This window comes from Panthera onca, chromosome B3 (assembly GCF_046562875.1).
Source record: "Panthera onca isolate mPanOnc1 chromosome B3, mPanOnc1 haplotype 2, whole genome shotgun sequence".
In the NCBI taxonomy this organism is placed as follows: Eukaryota; Metazoa; Chordata; class Mammalia; order Carnivora; family Felidae; genus Panthera; species Panthera onca.
In genome coordinates this window covers 53,467,169-53,487,419 of record NC_138344.1, presented here as the reverse complement: position 1 = coordinate 53,487,419, position 20,251 = coordinate 53,467,169, and the positions used below count along the sequence as shown (strand labels likewise).

General features: G+C 35.3%; 1 protein-coding gene across 1 annotated transcript in view; it reads left to right on the top strand.

Moving 5' to 3' along the window:
* Positions 1 to 20,251, top strand: part of USP8 (ubiquitin specific peptidase 8) — a 76,706-nt gene that overhangs the window by 19,450 nt on the left and 37,005 nt on the right. Inside the window, exons 2-7 of the mRNA XM_060618539.3 lie at positions 1,296 to 1,464; positions 4,297 to 4,441; positions 10,716 to 10,801; positions 12,145 to 12,304; positions 15,834 to 15,876; positions 17,730 to 17,874. Of these exons, the coding sequence (XP_060474522.1) occupies positions 1,361 to 1,464; positions 4,297 to 4,441; positions 10,716 to 10,801; positions 12,145 to 12,304; positions 15,834 to 15,876; positions 17,730 to 17,874 (683 nt within the window). The 5' untranslated portion in view covers positions 1,296 to 1,360. The remainder of the gene's footprint in view (positions 1 to 1,295; positions 1,465 to 4,296; positions 4,442 to 10,715; positions 10,802 to 12,144; positions 12,305 to 15,833; positions 15,877 to 17,729; positions 17,875 to 20,251) is intronic.

Here is a 20,251-nt window from a genome sequence, read left to right as displayed (position 1 = left end):
CCACATGATCATAACCTGAGCTGAAGTCAGACACTTAACTGATTGAGCCACGCAGGCACAAACAAACTGGTAGCTGCCGGGGTGGGGGTGGGGGGGCAATCGGTGAAATATGTAATGTGGAATAAAGAGTACATTTATCATGAAGAGCACTGAGTAATGCGTAGAATTCTTGAATCAATACATTGTACTCCTGAAGTTAATATAATGCTTTGTTAACTATACTGAAATCAAAATTAAAAACTTAATAAAAAATTATTGCTAAAAAATGCTAACCATAATCTGAGCTTTCAGTGAGTTGTAATCAGTAATCACAGATAACTAAAAAATATAATAATGAAAGAGTTAGAAATACTGTGAGCATTACCAAAGTGTGACACAGACATGAAGTAAGCAGATGTTGGAAAAATGACACCAGTAGGTTTGCTTGATGCAGTGTGGCCATAAACCTTCAGTTTGTAAAAAACAGAAGCACAATAAAATGGAGTACAGTGAAACAAGGTATGCCTGTATTTATTTGAATTGCAATTAGTTCTTCACAGCAGAAGACATTGTATAAATTTAATGGGATTCCTCTGAAGCTTTCATTTGGTGACAATTTAGGATCTTGCCGAGACTCCTCATTTGCTATGCTCTCCTGATCTGCCCTATGTGCATTCCTGCACACATACACACACAATTGATACATACCCAGCTTTTCTTCCTCTTAATGTTCATTTTACTACTTGCTCCATCTTCCTAATCAGAATTTAGCACAGTGTATGAGGAGCAAAGAATGTAATGAAGCTTCAAAGACCTTTCTAGAATAAACCAAAGTACTTGGGTGTATTCTGTTCATATATCCCTAGCTCCACATAAAGTGGCCCTGCCTACTCCCTACCCCCAGTTTGTTTCCTTTTATAAACTGGTATTATCAATGAGAGAGGGAAATATTTCTAAATGAAACTTCTTTCTACTTGTGATCTATGCATTAATGCAGATTTAATGGTAGAAAAATATAGAAGTTCTTATTCTGTTAATGCTTTTGACAGGAAAGATTCTTAATAATTAAGGCAAAGCAATAGAAATCATAATTCATTTAGTGAATATTTGAAAAAAGTTAAATTGTTTAATGACACCCTTTATATCTTGAATTCCCAAAATAGATACTCAAGATAATTTGAAATTAACTCTTTTAACAAAAGATATAGTTTAGGACTTTTACGTCTTTTAACTCTTTTAACAAAAGAGTCAGTTTGGAACTTTTATGTCTTTTCACTTGTTGTTAATTGGAATTATTTGCATTTGTTTTGTTTCAGAAAAGAACTACTTTTAATGAAGTACACCGTCCGTTGTGAAAGTGGAAAAGTAAAGATAATTCATCATGCCTGCTGTGGCTTCAGTTCCCAAAGAACTCTACCTCAGTTCTTCACTAAAAGACCTCAATAAGAAGACAGAAGTTAAACCAGAGAAAATAAGCACGAAGAAGTATGTATTCTTTGCTAGTTTCACTGAATCATATATTAATTTTTACTTCATTTCTGTATTATTAAATGAATTAGAGGAGTAGTCAATTTGAAGCTTATTTGAAAAATGGCATCATCACATGAATAAGACCTGCTTAGAGAAGTTCTTTATCTTGGCAGAATGTATGTGTATTCTGGCAAAATGCATGTTTTCTATTCTTTGGACAATATATCAGATTATAAGTTTAAGAGGTGAAGACTACGAGGTTTCTACAAAACTCATACAGCCACAGTTAATGTCCTTTCATAAAATAGTGCAGAAATACTTCTTAATTATAGATCATTTTTATTCTTGTATATTTCACATGGAACATCTGGTCCTAGCATAGGCTTCTTTGATTAAAGGAAGTGAAATACGTATTTTTTTTTTTCTTATATTCAGCATAATATTAATTTGTACCAATTTAACATGAACTTTTAACTAAATGATTTATTTTATGTATTTTTATTTTTGAAGACATGGAGTCTATCAACCTGCTGAGGTCGAGGCTAGAGATGATACTTTACTGATAATGATTACAATATCTATCTTGAGATAAAATGTAATTGTGAGGGAGAGGTCCAGGTATTTTGTTATCAACTGGAAGTAATTTTGCTAAAAATGGGCTATCAATAAGATTGTTAACTTCTTGAAGTTTTGTCTCCGTTAAGAGACAAGAGGCAATAGCGAACTTTTCCTCTGAATTAATTTTGACCGACAAAGGAGATTTGGAGATTAATGAAGTAACTGCATTACTGTAGAGTTGGAAATAGAGTTTCAGAAAGAAAGATGGATTTACTCAGCCATATACCCTGGACTTGGGGTAAGCAGATTGTAGAAATCAGGGAGAAAAGAGGGGTTCTGTGGGTCCTCCATAAATGGAAGGCCCTAAAAAAAAAAGATTCTTTTGAAAAGATTTTTTAAGTGTTTATTTTCGAGAAAGAGGCAGAGCATGAACAGGGAAGGGGCAGAGAGAGAGGGAGACACAGAATCTGAAGAGGGCTCTGAGCCATCAGCACAGATCCCCATGCATTTTTTAGATGTATGATCCCAAATGAACCTGTGAACAGACGTCTAGAGAAACCTATGAATGCACAGGGACATCTTTATGAGTCATTTTCTACATGAATAGACAGAAAATGCAAAGAAAAAACATCAAGGATGAAGAGGAGGGAATAGTAGAAACTTTAAAGAAGGTCAAGAAAGAAAATCCCAAAATGAACTGGTATTTCTAAGCATCATAATTATGGACAAAATGGGCTTTTTAAAAAGATCTTTTTAGGGGCAGGAAGAATAAGAGAGGGATTGTTTCACTTCTTGAGCTAAGTTGGTAATATTAATGCAGTGACAGAGAAAGCAGTTCTTTAACTTCTGTTGAATCACTTTCAAATAGGAAACAATGGGAAAGATAAAGCCACCTTGAAGCTTTCTCAGAAATCTTTACCTAATCCTAAAATAGATCAGTTTCATTCTGACAGTGTCTAGGTTAGCTCTGGGACCACCCTGGTCCCATAGGAAGTGATATGTCAGAAGGACTCCCTAAGTATAGAAACACAAACTCATGTTCTTGCTATGTCACAGCACTATTCTAAAAAATGCTAGAATCCTTTTAGGATTTTTGGTTGTTTCACTGGACTCACAGCAGCACTGCAGCCATCTCACCTTGATCTGCTACATATAAGCCCGTGAAATGTACATGCCTCAGAGTGAAAGTTTAAAGAAAACCCAAGCGCTGTTGCACGTACTCCTAAGCTCTTCTAGGGAATCTCCTTTCTAGCTTTGGTTTGATTTACTTCTGTCCTAGGACTGTGATGCCATGCTAGGCAGGGCATACACACTGACTAAACTGGTCCTTGTATAGGACTGTCTTTGGTCCTAAATATCACTTTGGCCCTGTTCCTTTGTGTGGTGTTCTTGGCCTGACCAATTTCATCATTAATCCATGTTTGCAGTTGTGGAGCAGTTTGAAAAATATAGAAAAACAAGAAGCACTGCTTTGCATAAATAAGTTACCAATAAAGAGCATTATATATAAGCATTGACACTATAATTGGATTGCCAGAACTTTAGTCCTAAGTGATTGCATTTCTCTTGCAGAAATGCCTATTTTATTAATTTGCTTTCTAAAGAGTGTTAACCAGGCAAATGGCCTTATAATGAAGGCCACAGAATCTTTAAATATTTTACTGAAGTGGAATTTTAAAATGCCTTATTTTTAGACTTTAAATCTCTTTTTGTTCCACCAGGACCAGTGAATAAGAGTGCAGTTCGGCCATTTTGTAGAAAACTTTAACCGGTTGAAAAGATTGAATCACGTCCCCTTCCCTGTCCCCCCCTTTTTTTTTTTTTTTTTTGGATTTTTAGGTGGGGAAATTTTTACAACATAGTTAGAAAGGGATGAAGAAAACTGAAAAGTATTTTAACATTAAAGTAATAAAGATTTTGCCTTTCTTACTTCAGTAAAAATGGTATGGAGTTTTGTTCTTTAATCAGAGTATGACTATTACATGGCTGCCCAAGGAACACTTGCCTCAGGATTATCTGTTAGCAAATCTTTTAAAACTAGGCTTAATGCGTTTTGAATAGCTTGATGGAATATAAACAACTATTAGGAAACAGAACTATTTATTTGTAGGCTAGGGGAATTTTCAGGTTATATCCTAACATATATCTAACTTTGTACCAGTTATGAAGTAATGCAATCTACATTATGAAATTCATGTTATCAAAATACTCTGTAGACCTTAAACATGACTCGCCCTGCCCCCTGCCAATGTGTCAAGTGTTTTAATTATTTTTTTTCTCTAATTGAAGTTATGTACAGAGTGCCCTGAAGATCTTCAAGACAGCAGAAGAAAGCAGATTAGATCGTGATGAGGAAAGGGCCTATGTACTATATATGAAATATGTGACTGTTTATAATCTTATCAAAAAAAGGCCTGATTTCAAGCAACAGCAGGTACCTTTTATTTCTGCATTCTTATTTGCTAAGTTATTTTTGCACAGCAGAGCTATCGATTTCTTCTAAGAGTTTTAACTAATACTGAAATTTAGATCACATTATTCAGCAGCATGTTCAAACTCCTTTGCAGATAGAAAAAGCAGATTTAGTTTGATTATTTGCAAAGTTATATGTGTATAAATGTGGATACACTCACACTATATACACATACCTAATTTGTCTTGGATTAATACAAGTTTTTTTTTAATTTCTATTTTTGAGAGAGAGAATGCACGCACACACGTGCAAGTCAGCAGGGGAGGGGCAGAGAGAGAGGGAGACACAGAATCTGAAACAGGCTCCAGGCTCTGAGCTGTCAGCACAAAGCCCTATGTGGGATTCAAACTGACCATGAAATCATGACCTGAGCTGAAGTCATATGCTTAACCCACTGAACTACCCAGGCACCTGGATTAATACAAGTTTATAGCAGCATACAGACACATAATCAGTTTTCCTCTCCACTAAATGATCGCCAAGTCAAGTGGAAGGATTCAGCTTACTCATGCATTAAATAAGAAAATTGTGGGGTGCCTGGGTGGCTCAGTGGATTAAGCGTCCCACTTTGGCTCAGGTCATGATTTGCAATTCATGAGTTTGAGCCCTGCATCAGGCTCTGTGCTGACAGCTCAGAACCTGGAGCCTGCTTCAGATTCTGGGCCTCCCTCCCTTTTTGCCCCTCCCCCACTCAAGCTCTGTCTCTCTGTCTTTCTCAAAAATAAATAAACATTAAAATAAAAATGTGACTGCAGCTGTACTTTCTCAGGGTTCGAGGTTTAGTCACTTATTTTGTGTGTGTGTGTTTTGTTGTTTTTTAACTTTTTTATTTGAGTGTAGTTGACCCACAATGTTAGATTAGTTTCAGTGTACAGCATAGTAATTCAGCAACTATATGTTATGCTGTATTCACCACAAGTGTAGCTACCATCTCTCACCATACAAAACTATTGCAGTATCATTGACTACATTCTCTATGCTGTGCCTTTTATTCCCATAATTTACCCATTCCATAACTGGAAGCCTGTCTCCCATTCCCCTTCACCCATTTTCCCTATCTCCCCACCTCCCTTCCCTCTGGCAACCATCAGTTCTCTGTGTTTACAGGTATGATTCTACTTTTTGTTTGTTTATTCATTTGTACTTTTTTAGATTCCACATTTGTCTTTCTCAATCTGTTTCATTTAGTATAATACCCTCTAGGTCCATCCATGTTGTCATACATTACATAGTCATCCTTTTTACAGCTGTGTAATACTCCTGTGTGTGTGTACACATACCTACACACCACATCTTCCTGTTTCATTCAACAAGTGATTAGTCACTCACTTGTTTTTATGTGACAGCTTTTTATATTTGAATGACATTGTCGTCATGTTAGGGTTCAGTTAATACTGATTACTTCCATTTTTATTTTTTATTATCAATGTTATTATTATTACTTTTTCTTTTAATCCTTTGAGCAGGTACCTTTCTTCCACTTTGCTGAAGCCATGGGGAGTTAGGGAAGGAGGGTAGGAGAGGTGTAAATGATTAAAAAGAATTAATGACTAGGATAAATGTTGCTAGAGAAAATGGTTGCATTTCAGTTGCACCAGAAATAGGCAAAAGAAGAACATAGACACTAATGAAATTGGAGGAATATTGTTTTGGTGGTTCCACCTTTACTTAGTAATAATCTTGCTGCCAGACAATAGTAGTCGAATACTGCTTATAGGTTTCTTACCTGGTGGAGAAGCCATTCTTGAATTAGTGTTGAGATTTTATTTTGTTCACTGGTGGTAGAATTGGCTTGCCTTGTTTAAATTGACTTACAGAAGTACAAAAAAAAAAAAAAGAGTTCTCATATTCTTTGAAATAACTTTTTTTCCAGAGTAGTGTCACTAGTATAATTTCTTTTGGTTAAGTGGGTTAAGGGATGACTTTAACGTTTGATTTAATAGTAATAGGGGTACCTGGCTGGCTAAGTCGGTAGAGCATGAGCTCCTGTTCTCAGGATTGTGAGTTAGAACCCTACATTGGGTGTAGAAATTATAAATAAATACACTTAAAAAAATTGTGATAAATCATTGCTGGTATTTCTTCTCACCAGCAAAGTCATGTTAATAATAGTTACAGGGATTTAGATGTAGCCTTGGAAAGGTGGCCCCTTGCATTTGGAGATGAATCCTCCTGTCCACAGATGGCTAGATTGGTCCTGCCTTAGAACATTCTTGGGCATGTCTGTCTGCAGGTAAGGTGTGGCCTTCCCAAATTCAAACATGTTTCTGCATGTTCTTTGATGGTTTTTATGGTATCTATTAAAGTGGAATCACTTTATTTTATGTTTTAATTTTTTTTAATGGTTATTTTGAGAGAGAGACAGAGCGCGAGCAGGTTAGGGGCAGAGAGAGAGAGGGAGACACAGAATCTGAAGCAGGCTCCAGGCTCTGAGCTGTCAGCATAGAGCCCAACGCAGGACTCGAACTCATGAACCATGAGATCATGACCTGAGCTGAAGTCAGACACTCAACCAACTGAGCCATCCAGGTACCCCAAAAATGGAATTGCTTTAAAAAGAAGTGTAGAAGTGTTTATTAGTAAAGTAAATACTTTGAAAGAGTTGCAGCTTTGGATAACTTGGTAGTTTTGGTGTCTGCCATTTTGTCTGTTGTAGGAGGGCCAGGTTTTTATGTTTACTTTTTACTGTATTTTTCTTTTTAAAAAAAATTTTTTTTTATTGTTTATTTTTGAGAGAAAGAGAGCACGAGCAGGGTAGGGGCAGAGAGAGAGAGGGAGACACAGAATCTGAAGCAGGCTCCAGGCTCTGAGCTGTCAGCACAGAGCCCGATGTGGGGCCCAATCCCACAAGCCGTGAGATCATGATCTGTGCCAAAGTCAGACGTTTAACAGACTGAGCCACCCAGGTGCCTCGCTGTATTTTTCTAAGTTTGTAGTTACTTTTATCCTTTGAGAAGATTGGTAGTGTTTTTGCTGCTACTACTTTTTAACTTGAGAAGGTTAGGAGTGCAGTTTAATCGATAAATTTTTTCCATTTCCACAGAGTATCTATTGCATTTCCAAAGGGAGTAGTTGAAAGTGGCAGGAGTTGTTCAGCTTAGGAAGTTCCCTGCAAAGGCTCAGGTAACCCTGGCTGTTATCTTATATACTGCAGTTGTTCATTTGCTCTGTCCAGGGTACACATCTGCTTCTGCCTTAGAACTGTTTTTCGTTTTATTTTATTTAGCCCAGCATCTCCAGTGCATGCCAAGTATGTGAAATGTTAAATTTACTAACTAGATGGGGCGCATGGGTGGCTCAGTTAGTTGAGTGTCCAGCTTTGGCTCAAGTCATGATCACATGGTTCGAGTGCAAGCCCCGCATCGGGCTCTGTGCTGAGAGCTCAGAGCCTAGAGCCTGCTTCGGATTCTGTGTCTCCTTGTCTTTCTGCTCCACCCCCGCTCGCACTCTCTCACTCGCGTGCGCGCGCTCTCTCTCTCTCTCTCTCTCTCTCTAAAACATTAAAAAGATTTTTTTTTTTAATTTGTTAGCTAGATATTTTCTGGGTTTTACCCTTTAAATCAGGTTGTGACAGAATGTAGTGTCACCAGTCTTCTTCAGAAACTTATATCTTTCACTCTTGTACATGAGGGAATATTTCAGGTTTAGATAAGACATTAACTTCACAAGCTCACTAGCAGAAGACATTATATTTCTTACTCGTTGAAAACAGTCTATGAAGAATGTTTTCAGGGTTATCTGAAAAGGGGGTGGAAGACTAATGATACTGAAAATATTAGTGTAGCAAAGTCTAGATAAAATCAGAATTAAATTTTTAAGTCTGTATGGCATTATTGTTGATTATTCCTAAATATTATAGGCAAACTTTTTTGTTTGGGAAATCATGAGATTTGTTTTTTTTTGTTTTTTTTTGTTTTTTTGAGAGAGAACATGAAGCAGGACAGGAGCAGAGAGAGAAAAAGCAAATATTAAGCACTTCACACTCTCAGCACAGAGCCTGATGTAGGGCTCGATCCCATGTCCCTGGGATCATGACCTGAGCCAAAATCAAGAACCAACTAAGCCACCAGGCACCCCAAGTTGTTTGAATTTGCATGTTCAGGAGTAAGAAAGTTTTCCTTGGGTTAACCTGAGAAGCAAACATTTTTAGTTGTGTAAGAATTGGATGTTATTTTTTATTTTGCCAATTGTCAATATTGTTGAAAACTTGAAAATATTCATACTTGCTTTAACTGTGATCCTTTAAGAGCACGGAAAGAGAATTATTGACAAGAAACCTTACTAATATTAGGGAAGGGTCTTCTGGAAATTTGTAACAGGTATGCCTAAACACAATGTTTTCAGCATTTAAACAGTGTTAGGCTGGGCTTACGCTGACTTTTTAATAAATTCATGTCAAAAAATTAATACAACAAGTCATGGTATTTTTTGTTTTTGTGTTTTATTTTTATGAGAGAAACCTTACAGTAATGACTAAATTTTGTTTTCTGTTAAGAGAATATTGCATCTAAAGTCTGGACATTGTGGCACTGAAGTAATTACAGTTTCCACTGTAATTTTCAGTTGATACAGTATTGAAAAAAACTAAACTTTTATTGAAATTATATAGGGAAGGATCCTTTTAATTTATTTAGTCTTTATTTAGAAGAATAAGCCTAACTGAAACATTACCTACTTATTTATTTATTTTAAGTAATCTCTACACCCAACATGGGGCTCAGATTCATAACCCTGCCCCTGAGAAGAGTCTCATGCTCTATCAACTGAGCCAGCCAGGTACCCCCAAACATGATCTTCTTTTAGGCTAGATAGATATATGATAGCTATAGGTTTTAAGTTTGTTTATTTTTGAGAGAGAGAGAGAGAGAAAATGGGAGAGGGGCAGGGACAGAGGATCCCAAGCAGGCTCCACACTGTCTGCATAGAGCCCTCCACAGGGCTTGACTCATGAATGGCGAGATGGGTGAGGTCATGACCTGAGGCAAAATCAAGAGTTGGAAGCTTAAGCAAGTGAGCTTAAGTTTGATGCTTAACTGATTGAGCCACCCAGGCACTCCCTTGGATCTTTTTATGTTTTATTACTGTATCATTTGTGATGAACTGTGCTACTAGGCTCTATTTGCACAGTCACATTGACAGGTTGTGGCTAATTAGATCCAAAAATCAGTTAGCTGAGTCTCACTTTGCTATTGTCATGTCAAACCAACCTTGATTTGAAGATATCTCTGACTGCAGGATTCAGTGAGTGACTTCTTAGAGAAGTGATCTTGTAGCAGGATTCTCACACAGAGAGTCGTGACACCGAGGCTTTTCTGTTTAGGAAGCAACTTTATTCATGCCGGCAATGGCTCATTTGAGATCATACCCGAAGAACTGAGCCCTGAACGTCATGTAGCATAGTTTTTTATATATTTTTTATTTCTTTGTCTTCCATATATGGTAACACACAAACATGTAGTCTGATTAAGTGGTCTTGTGTTACAAGGTTGTGAGGGATGTCACATATGCTTATAGCCAGGTTGCCTTGAGGGCTTTTTTTCCTTTATATTCCTTAGGGAGGACACACTACCACAATTTTTCTTAACTTTATTATGCTTGTTAGTAAATTATGTGCCAAACAAGTTGTGTGTGTGTGTGTGTGTGTGAGTGTTTTTAAAGAAGAGTGTATTATTAATGATTTATTTCTACCATTTGATTTTCATTCAAGGTTTCCTTGGATGTGAAACTTGTTTTATATCAAATGTTTGACTCCACTTGAGAGGTGGGTCACTATTATAAAATAAAGGTGGAAGCCCCAAAACATCTCAGTATAAAACAAGTAAAACAGAATAAATCCCATGTCAATATACAATTTACTGCTTCTCAGACTAGAGAAAAAAAACTAACATATTTACAAAAGGAAATCTATATTTTGCTCCTGAAAGCTTTGCTTTTTGGCACTTATTCATAAATAGTAAGAATAGTATTTATACTTCTTAAAGGTGTCTCCCAAATAAATAAAATTATTACCTATTAGGTTTTTTTAGCATACTATTGATATGAAGAGATACTTTGAAACATTTAGAAAATAAGTTGTGTTTATGTAGGTTAAAAGTTTAAAAAAATACTTCATTCAATCATAATGTTTTCATCCAACCTTTCTTTTACATAGCACCATGATTTTAACGTTTTTAGCATTAGTGCTGTGTACAATGGCCAGTACTAAAATTATGGGATGGTTTTCTTACAATTTTAGGACTACTTTCATTCAATACTTGGACTTGCAAACATCAAAAAAGCTATTGAAGAAGCTGAAAGACTCTCTGAAAGCCTTAAACTCAGGTACAAACATTATTATAAAATCTTTAAAAGAACATATATTTAGAAGATAAAAATAATATTTAGAACTTGTCTGACCATGCATATGAATCCCAGTTCCTAGCAATAAATCTTACATTAACTGGAACACAAAAATGAGAATCTTTTGCCATATTAATGCCTTTATTGTGTTCATGTGTTACCATTCATATTTTTTACTGAAAATCTAAAAATATGTAGAATGATAGATTCTTAAGGTAAGCATTGGTAGAGTAGATTGGAGCTCAGGTCCAATTTTTTCTAACTCTCTGGCAGGATTCTTGAGAAAAATATAATTCCTCATATTCCCCAGGTTATAATGTGCTACTGGACATTGGTCTTAGGGAAATGAAGTATTTGTGGTTAGTTTTGAACTGCATAGTTTGCAAAAATTATGTATGTTTAAAAACAAATCTAATTCTAATATTTGTCATGAGTGCCTTATCAGACTTAGAAAGTAATTAGAAATTAAAAACAGTATGTTTGAATTTTTAGTTATTATTAATTCTTTGTTTTTTTATTTTTATTTATTTTGGTTAGTCATTCTTTGAATAATGAAATAAAAGGGGAACGATTTTTCTTAATGATTTTTCACACTTGGATCAATTAACTAGTCTAATTATATACATCATAGTCTTTACTTAGAAATTATCTTTTTGAATTAATGTATTCCCTTCATCCTTCCCAGAAATTACTAATCTTGGAGCTGGAATATGTTAAGATGGTTGATAAAAGTTGGTATCACTATTATCTTCCTCCTTTAGCCAGTTAATGAACTAAGTAGAGTAGAATTTCTCCTAATCTTTGAGTTACCCCTATTGACTGTTTCTCTTGGATTTACTAAGTTTTTCCCTACTTGTACTGTTATCAACAGTAATATTCTTTATTCTTTTATCTTTTGGGCATTAGGGCCATTTTCTCACTAATTTATTGTCTTTTTTATATTTTGAACTACTTTATAAGTAAATGAGTCTTTAGAGTTAATTTTAGGATATTAAGTCCTTTGTAAAAGAAATTGCAGCAGATGTGAAATTCAGTGGAAAGGTTGAAATTAGTGCAAGGAAAGAACAAAAAACATTAAGCAACTTTAACTTGAGATCATAGTGTTTCTTTTCAGGATATTTGGCAATTTGAAATAAATCTACAGAGGGCAAATTTATGATTTGTGGTTTGTAACAGAACACTGGCAGAATCAAATTTCAGTTGGAGGGAGAAAGTATGCTGCCATAAAATATCCTAAGGTAGGGTACCAATTTTATGGAACTGGAAGTCCTTTACTTTTCATGATCATGCCAATAAAAGACACCTTGACTTGTTTTCTCAACTAGATATGAAGAAGCTGAGGTTCGAAAAAAACTTGAAGAAAAGGACAGACAGGAGGAGCAGCTGCAGAAACAGAAAAGGCAAGAAGCAGGAAGAGAGGATGGTGGTACATCAAATAAAAGTTCCTTGGAAAATGTAATGGATTCCAGAGACAAAACCCAAAAGGTATTTCAAATTTATTCTGTGGTGTTAAAAAAGACTGGTTCCTTTTTTTCAGATGATTTGCTTAAGGTGAGTTGAGATACCACAACAATGTACTTTGAGACAACAAGGGTAAAATTTAATGTGTTTTTTATTAGAAATTGAATTAAATATTCTAGCTTCATTTGATCCCAGGTTTCTCTTGGAGCTTCTATAGAACTGTGTTCTGTGCATTAATTAGTTTTTTTGCAGTCACTGTTAACTTGATTACAGTAGTAGAAAGAGCATTAAAGCTGTGATTCAGTATATCTGAGTTCCAGTCCCATGTCAGGTCTTGCTTAACCGTTCTGGGACTTCATTTCCTTACTGCCAAGTGAAGATCTTGAAATAGATGATTTTTAAGGTTTCTTCTTTCTAATGTAATTTGCATTGAAAAGGATTTGGTGTACTAATTTGGTGCCTAACCTTTTATCTATTTCTAGGGTCTCATACTCTTCCCTTTGCTTTTTCTTCCTTTCTGCCCATTTCCCTTTCCTCTTCTGTTTCATTTTATTCAGCAGCTCCTTGAAATCTAGCTACATCATTTGTTTGCCAAGAACCATCAGTGACTCAGTCTGTACCTGCCAGCTACCACTGTCTACTATATCTCCTTCCTTCACCTTCTGAGGAACAATTCTTCCTAAAATATAATTTCTTTTTTTCTTGGCGGGGGGGGGGGGGCTCAACCAACATTTATTGAGGAGTTATTATATTCTAGTCACCATACATTATCTATAGTTAATTCTTAGGAAAAAATTTTTTTAGATTATTTATTATTTAATTTATATCCAAGTTAGTTAGCATATAGTGCAACAATGATTTCAGGAGTGGACTCCTTAATGCCCCTTACACATTTAGCCCTTCCCCCCTCCAGCAACCCTCTGTTCTCCATATTTTAGAGTCTCTTATGTTTTGTCCCCCTCCCTGTTTTTATGTTATTTTTGCTTCCCTTCCCTTATGTTCATCTGTTTTGTATCTAAATTCCTTATATGAGTGAAGTCATATGATATTTGTCTTTCTCTAATTTCTCATAGCATAATACCCTCTACGGAACCCATAGTTCCGTCCACGTAGTTGCAGATGGCAACATTTCATTCTTTTTGATTGCTCCATTGTATACATATACACCACATCTTCTTTATCCATTTGTCTGTCGATGGACATTTGGGTTCTTTCCATACTTTGGCTATTGTTGATAGTGCTGCTATAAACATTGGGGTGCATGTATCCCTTCGAAACAGCATACCTGTATCCCTTGGATAAATACCTAGTAGTGCAATTGCCAGGTTGAAAGGTAGTTCTATTTTTAGTTTTTTGAGGAACCTCCATACTGTTTTCCCGAGTGGCTGCACCAGTTTGCATTCTCACCAGCAGTACAAAAGAGATCCTCTCTCTCCACATCCTCGCCAACATCCATTGTTGCCTGAGTTGTGAGTGTTAGCCATTCTGACAGGTGTGAGGTGGTATCTCACTGTGGTTTTGATTTGTATCTCCGTGATGATGAGTGATGTTGAACATTTTTTCATGTGTCGGTTGGCCATCTGGTTGTCTTTTTTGGAGACATGTCTGTTCATGTCTTTTGCCCATTTCTTCACTAGATTATTTGTTTGGGTGTTGAGTTTGATAAGATCTTTATAGATTTTGGATACTAACCCTTTATCTGATATGTCGTTTGCAAATATCTTCTCCCCTAAAATATAATTTCTTAAACTCTGTTGAAATTTAGGGAAGGATTTCTGCTTTACTTTTTCTTAAGCATTTTGTAGCTTTCAGCTATCATTTGTGTGTGAATCATCATTGGTTTCATTAAGAAATAGTTGTTGAGGGTGCTTGGGTGGTTCACTTGGTTAAGCTCCTGACTCTTGATTTCAGCTCAGGTCATGATCTCATGGGTTTGTGGGATCAAGCCCTGCATTGGGCTCATCCATGCTGACAGCATGGAGCCTACTTGGGATTCTCTTTCTTCCTCTCTCTCTGCTCCTCACCTGCCCGCACTCTGTCTCTCTCAAAATAAATAAATAATAATAAATAAATAAACATTAAAAAACATTTAAATGTTTGACCTTATACTAAGCACTGTGTAAAAAGAAATGAAGAACTAGTGGTTTGTTGATTTTAGGAACTCATAATATAAGCTAAATAACACTATCTTAGGGAGATATAGGTTAAATGGCTGATATAGATAAATACAAGACCTCAAAGAACTATGTGAAATGATATTTTAATCTCTTCATTTTGTTGCCTTTCCATCAGGAGGGCCAACTATTTTTTTGTTACTTTTATTTTTGTTTAGCCTTTTTATATTGGGAAAAAACCACAATTAAACACTGTTACCCAGTTGCAATAGTCAACTAATATTTGTCACATTTTTTTTTGGTCACATTTTGTATCTGTACCTCTCCCCTTTTCTTTTGCTGTATTATTTCAAAGCAAGTTTCGGATAACATACCATTTTGCCCCTAAATATTTCAGTATGCATCTCAAAGAAAGGGACATTTTCTCAATAATGACAATGCTATTTTTCCATCTCACAAGATTAATAGTAATTCCCTGATGTAATGTAATATCCAGCCTATATCCACATTTACCCACTGTCTCATAGTGATACTTCAGAGTTGATTTGTTTGAATTAGGATCCAGATGAGGTCCACTTAGAGTCTTTTGGTTGTTATGTCTCTTAAATTTAAGTCTCTGTAATACTCTCTGCTTGAGTTCCCCTGTAATTTTTTTTGTTTCATGCCTTTGGCTTTTTAATACTAGATCAGTTCTTTGAAATGAACCAACCACATTCGGGATTTATCTGATTGTTTCCTCCTTGTATTATTTAATTTCTACTTCTATCTTCCGTATTTCTTGTAGGCTGAAAGTTCAGCCTAGCAGCTTAATAGGATTCAGGTTCGGTTTTTGTTTTTGGCAAGAATGCTTAGTAGGTGATACTGTGTACTTCATAGTGTATAATATTAGGAAGCACGTAATATACATTTCTTTTTTAATCTTAGTGATGCTAAAATGGATCAGTAGGCTCAGGTAGGTCATTGGTTTTCCCATCTATAAAATGAGTTAGTACGTGACAGAATTATCGTATGTTGTCTTGGTTAGAAAATACAAATTTGTAAAACCTTATATTACTTCATCTTCCTTTGATTATATAAAGAGAACTCTGAAGGGAATTGCCAGAATTTTTATTTCATTGCAAGAAATATTCTCTCATTAAATTAAATATTAAATTTCTGTAACAGTCTGTGCTTTTACATTATATTTAGTCATTAACTGAAGAAAATTTCAAGGAAGTGTTAAATGATTCTGATGTGCTGCTGGTTATTTTAGCTGTTATCTATTGCCAGATAATGTGGGAAGCCATTATTGTTCATCTGTATTTTAATAAAATGCCAGTACTCCACATGCTTCATTTTCCAGGCTTTCAGTTTCAATGATGTAATAGAGTTGAACTTTATGTTTCTATGAAAATTTTTACTTCTATTAAAGTTGAAACTTTTTTTTTCCTGTGAAATAGATAAATGGTGAAAAGAGTGACAAAAATGAGACCACAGAGAAAGGTAAGTGTGACAGAAAGAGGGAGTCCTTTTAGGTTATTATTGAGATCTTCTTTTAATCAAAATAAGCTTCAGATTTTACACAATGAGATCTTAACATTGTGTCTAATTTGTATGTAAGCTTTATCATTTTTCTTAGCCTATGCAATTATATTGAAAATGTGTTTATATTCCGTATATATCATGGGGAATATTTATGGTAATATGTAATTAAAAACATCAAAACCATAGTTTATACTTTTCATTCTTTTTTTTCAAGATGTAGTTTAGCATAGCAGTTTAGAGCATGGACTCTCTGAAGTCAGACTACCTGGATTTTGCTGGCCCCTCCTGAATTTCCATGTGATCTTGAGCATGTTATTTAATCTCTACCTTAATTTCCCCATCTGTAAAGTGAGGATAATATTAATACCGATTTTATAGACTTACTGTGAGGATTGAATGAGTTAATATATTTGAAACTCTTAGTAACGTGATATGAGGATTTGTGTATTAGCTATTATGACTTTTGGTTCTAGTTTGTAGACCTAATTATTTAAAATCTTCACTCCCCTCAAAAATATCTACACCAGTAATTTGGGTATTATCCATAGGTGGTGTTGATGTTCCAATTACACGTATGTGACCTATACAACAGGACTCAGACAGTTGCCTAAGTTTTCCTTTCTCAGAAAAGATTTAATTATTAATTGTATGTAACACTAAAATAAATTCTCTATTTAAAGTATTATCATACAACAATTTAAAAAATAAGATACCTTCCTAAAAGATGTTATTAATTCATTCCAAGATTTGTTTTTATCTATGTTTTTTGTATCTCATTCTGCTTAGGTGTTATTTCCCTAAGTGGTTTGTTCCCAACTTGTTTAGATGATTTTGTTGTCAAAATGATCTTGATGGTTAGAGAAGTAGGGTGGTTATTTTCAGCTGGGTATTTTAGCTTAGGAGATCATGTGACTACGTTCTTCTCACATCTCACTGCCAAAATAGTTCTTTACATTTTTAAGCTCCCTTGTAGCAGCTTTTTATCTTTTTAATATTTATTTATTTACTTACTTTTAAAGTTTTTATTACTGAAGTATAGTTGACTTTGTTGTGCTTTTTAATCTTTCATTTCAGATGGTAGAAGCTGTAAGAGGAAAATAGCAACATAACAAATATTTATTTTGGTTAAATATTAAAGGGCTAGAGAATAAACATTTTAGGCTTGGGGGGTCACTGAGGTTCGTGCTGTCACAGCAGGAAAGCAGCAGCCATTGACAATATGTAAACACGTTTGTACAGCTGTGTTCCATTAAAAACAGGTGGCCATAGTTTGTCAACCCCTGATGCAGAACACAAAAAACAAGCCTTTGACTTGTTACTCTAGGAATACTTGAAAATCTAAATGTTTTTTAAATAGTCCCCATAAGACCTCATCAGAGACTTTTTAAAAAGAATTTAGAAACTGTCAAGAATTTTTGAACCATGGATGTTTTTTTCTGGTTGACATTTTTCATATGATTTAATTATTAAATAGAGAATAAGAAAATCTTCATGAGATACATATATTAATTTCCTTTATTTTGTACCAGCAACAGTCAGCACCTGATGTAGTTGTAACCTCAACAGCTAGCTTTGGTATTTAAGCCTTCAGAAACGGAACATTGAACTAGTTTCTTGATGAATGTCAAAAACACAAATTATATTTAATGTTAGTTTAAAAAGTAGTAAGTAGTGTGATGGGATAGCAGGTATATGACAGCTAGTGTACTTCACTCTTCTAGAAGAAGCAATTATTGTCCTGTGTTTAGTGATAAGAAAGCACGTGGAACTAGGTGTTTTTTGTTGCTTATATTGTCTCTCTTGATTCCAAGGGGCAATCACAGCGAAGGAGCTATACACATTGATGATGGATGAAAACATCAGCTTGATTATAATGGATGCTCGAAGAATGCAGGATTATCAAGATTCCCATATTTCAAATTCTCTCAGTGTTCCTGAAGAAGCCATCAGTCCAGGGTGGGTCATTGTGTATTTAGGTAAAATGGTTAACTGTAGACAGTAGTAAATGTTACTACTTACCATCCAGGCTAAATATGATAAAGTAGGCTTTCTTCTCAGGTTATTCCGTAATGTTACACTTTACTCTTTCTCTGAAGGGTGGTATAAAGAACATTTTGGTTTGGGTGTTTTCTCCTATTTGTGACATTTGTAGTCTTATTGGAAGAGAAGTGAAGCTGCCTTTGTGTGCCCTCTCTCCCAAGGTTTTTTTTGACTAATTTTTCCTTTTTTTATTTATGAGCTTGTGAAGTATATGCACCAAATTGACTAAAATCGTGAACTGATTGAATTGTTTTTTTATTTAGGAATACCCCATAGTGGGGCACCTGGGTGGCTCAGTTGGTTAAGCATCCAGGTCTTCATTTTGGCTCAGGTCATGATCTCACAATTCATGGGATCGAGCCCCATGTTAGGTTCTGCACTGTTAGCTTGGAGCTTGCTTGAGATTCTCTCCTCTCTCTCTGCCCCTCCCCAGCTCATGCTCACTCTCACTCTCTCAAAAACAAATGAATAAAATTTTAAAAATTAAAAAAAATAAAAAAGAAATATCCATCCTGTTATCTGTAGTAAAAGAGTACATAAATACTTTTTTGGGGGAAAAAAAACAGTATCGCCAACTGATTAATAAGTAAATGGATAAACTCCAAAGTCAGACTATATTCAGATCGAAATTGTTTCTTCTCAGCTACATTACTTCTAGCCAGTGACCTAACCTCTCTAAGCCCATATCCATCTATAAAATAGGAATAATAATATTACCTATCTCAGGTTTTGAGAAGCTTAAGTGAAATTTTATATACACAAACTTACCACAGTGGCTGGTACTAGTAAGGACTCATTAAAAATTTTTTTTTCTTTTTTGATAAGGATGTTAATCTATAAAATAATGTAAAGTTACTTGCATGAATATATTATGTATTAAAAACTATCATAATAATGACAGAACTAAACCTCCATATCCAGGGCTATTTTTAGTATTTCAAGTGTTAAATAAATTATATAACCTCTCTGGGTCTTAGTTTATGGGATTGGATTAAAATCTATGGCCCATTTTAAGATTAACTTAAACAGCATTGAAAAGACATACTTTTTAAATTAGTAAAAAAAAAAAGGGGTGGGGGGGGGCGCCTGGGTGGCTCAGTCAAGTTAAGTGTATGACTTACACTCAGTTAAGTGTATGACTTCGGCTCAGGTCATGATCTTGCTGTCCGTGTGTTTGAGCCCTGCTTCAGGCTCAGAGCCTGGAGCCCACTTCAGATTCTGTGTCTCCCTCTCTCTCTGCCCTTCCCCCGCTTACACACGATCACGCTCTCTTTCAAAAATAAACAAACATTAAAAAAATTTAAAAATAAGTAAATAAATTAGGCAGTAAAATTTGCATAGTTTTTGGCGCATTTTTTGATACTTGATAAAGTTTGACCTGAAGAATAGGGTGCTTTGTAAATAATGCTGTTGAAAAGTGACACTAGAGTACTTAGTCTAATCAAGTGGGTGTCACTGTATTCCTAGGATTTGAATAGACAAAATTGTATTAATCTTTGGATGGTCTAATCTGTACTAACAGAAAGCCTGGGTTTTTATTGAGTTTAAGTGTTTCCCAAAATGCGAGAAATTTGACTACTATGAAACTCATGATGAGTTTAGGTTGAAGATTAAAGAGTGATGAACTGCATGCCAAGAAAATTATTCCCCTTTAACTTTTGTTTCAGTCTTTCTGAAGTCATTAAAAGAAGTCTGTTTGGTGCTAGCATTCCTTTTTAATATTTGGTTATCTTTCTCACCAGAGAGTAGGCCTTAGAGCTTTCTGGAGGCAACAGTATCTACAACTAGCTGATGGTGATTACTGTATTCTTTATTTTTTATTTTTTTTTAAACATTTTAATACAGTATAGCATACATACAAAAACACTCCTGTCCTAAGTATTTGGCTCAGTGAATTTTCAAAAGCAACACACCCATTTAGGACACCCATTTATCTGACCAGAAATAGAATATTACTATCACTCCAGAATCCCTTCATATGCCCTCTGTTAGTTACTACCCATATCCCCACCCACCAAAGGGAACCACCAGCTTCTAACAGAATAGATTTATTTTTGGGGCGCCTGGGTGGCTGAGTCGGTTAAGCATCCGACTTTGGTTCAGGTCATGATCTCATGGTCTATGAGTTCAAGACCTGTGTCAGGCTCTGTGCTGACAGCTCGGAGCCTGGAGCCTGCTTTGGATTCTGTGTCTCCTCTCTCTCTGCCCCTTCCCTTCTTGTGCTCTTTCTCGGTCTCTCTCAAAAATAAATAAACATTAAAAAATTAAAAAAAAAAAGGATAGATTTATTTTT